The following is a 1,649-nucleotide window of genomic DNA, read 5'->3' on the forward strand; positions in this document are numbered from 1 at the left end:
ACAAAGAATTAGTCTAGCTAGACATTCAAAAATGTTTTGAATAATATATTTTAGTTATTATATTTTACTAACCTTAAATTATTGTTTTTTGTTATTTTCATTTATGTAAGCTGTACGAATACTGTCATTACTTTAACGAATTTTATTACATTGTGTTACGGACAACGAACAATGCAATTTAGAAAGATGGTGAACGAAGCTGGCAGCTAGATGTTGTTTGTTACGGACAACGGAGTTTGTTAGCTACTGCTGGAGTAAAACAAGTAGTGACTCATATAAGGCGACATGGTCTTCGAGTGGCTTTACAAAAATCAGAAGTTCTTTTGCTAGGAGGTCTCCACCTAGAGGCGCTGAAATAATTGTGGATGGCGTTCATATGGCAGTAAAGTCGACTTTGAAATACCTCGGGTTGGTTCTCGATGCCCGTTGGACTTTCAAAGCTCATTTTGCAGCCCTGGCACCCAAGCTTGAGCCAACTGCAATGGCTTTGGGTCGTATAATGCCAAATATCGGTGGGCCAGGCGGGGGCTGTAGGCTTCTTTATGCTGGTGTAGTACGTGCGAAGGCTCTTTATGGTTGTCCGATATGGGCGGATAAGCTGACATTTTACAATATAGGTATACTGAGGCGGTCACAGCGTAAAGTTGCCATTAGAATGGCGAGGGCATACCGTACAGTATCCTGTGATGCAGCATGTGTCATAGCCGCCACTCCACCTTGGCACTTGGAAGCTCTGGCTTTGGGAGACATTTTTTGGAGAAGAGCTGAAGCCAGGAGTGGTGGTTTTGACCCATCCCTGGAGGTAGTCAAGGTGTGGAAGGAGGAGTAACGCCGCTTAATTTTGCAAGAATGGAGGGAAGAGTTAAGTGAATGTCGGTTTGGTTTACATATCTTATTCGTCCCTTTTTGAAACACTGGGTGGACCGACGGTGGGGATCGCTTTCCTATCAGCTCGTGCAGGTTCTCTCTGGCCATGGATGCTTCGGAAGTTATCTGCATCGAATCGTTGGAAGGAAGGCGACACCCGCTTGTCATCATTGTGACACGGTGAGGCATACAGTGGAGGAGTGTCCGGCTTGGGACTACTTTCGCTCGGTGCTTGCTGATAGCATTGATGGCAATCTGTCGCTTCAACTAATTATTCAAAGAATGGTGGAAGCTGACAATGACGGTCCTTGAAATACCTTCAAGGCTTTTTGTGAGGCCGTTATGAGTCAGAAAGGGAATGCGGAGCGTCAGCGTGAAAATGATTCAGATGCTCCGCCAGTAAGGAAACGACGACCGGGGCAGCGACGCCGTGTTTTCGCACGTCTGCCCTAAGTTAAGATTTGGAAGATTTGTGCGTCAGAGGAGTCATGTGGAATTGTGGCATTCGCGTTTGGCGGGAGTAAGGATAGGGCTCAGCTGTTACCTGCCGTCGCCCTTTGGCGAGCTGAAGTCATCCGTCAGGTTTTAGTGGGTAGGGTTTATTAAATCAGAGTCCCACATAATCCCTGTTGGTGTAAAATACCGTAGCGATATGCGTAAAAGCATTTCCTGACGAAAAAAAAAGGAAACGGTCGGAGGCGTCGCGTAGCGGTAGGCTCAGCGATTTTTTTTTGACCATCACTAACGTTCGACTAATAAACAGAACAATTCTAAGTCCACTT

General features: G+C 45.7%; 1 protein-coding gene across 1 annotated transcript; it reads left to right on the forward strand.

Annotated features, from left to right (window-relative positions):
• The first annotated feature begins 376 nt into the window (after positions 1 to 376).
• On the forward strand, positions 377 to 829 carry LOC123718835. Its single transcript, XM_045675747.1, has one exon. The coding sequence runs from the start codon at positions 377 to 379 to the stop codon at positions 827 to 829; it is 453 nt and encodes a 150-aa protein (XP_045531703.1).
• The last annotated feature ends 820 nt before the right edge of the window (positions 830 to 1,649 follow it).

This window comes from Pieris brassicae, chromosome Z, assembly GCF_905147105.1.
Source record: "Pieris brassicae chromosome Z, ilPieBrab1.1, whole genome shotgun sequence".
Classification (NCBI taxonomy): Eukaryota; Metazoa; Arthropoda; class Insecta; order Lepidoptera; family Pieridae; genus Pieris; species Pieris brassicae.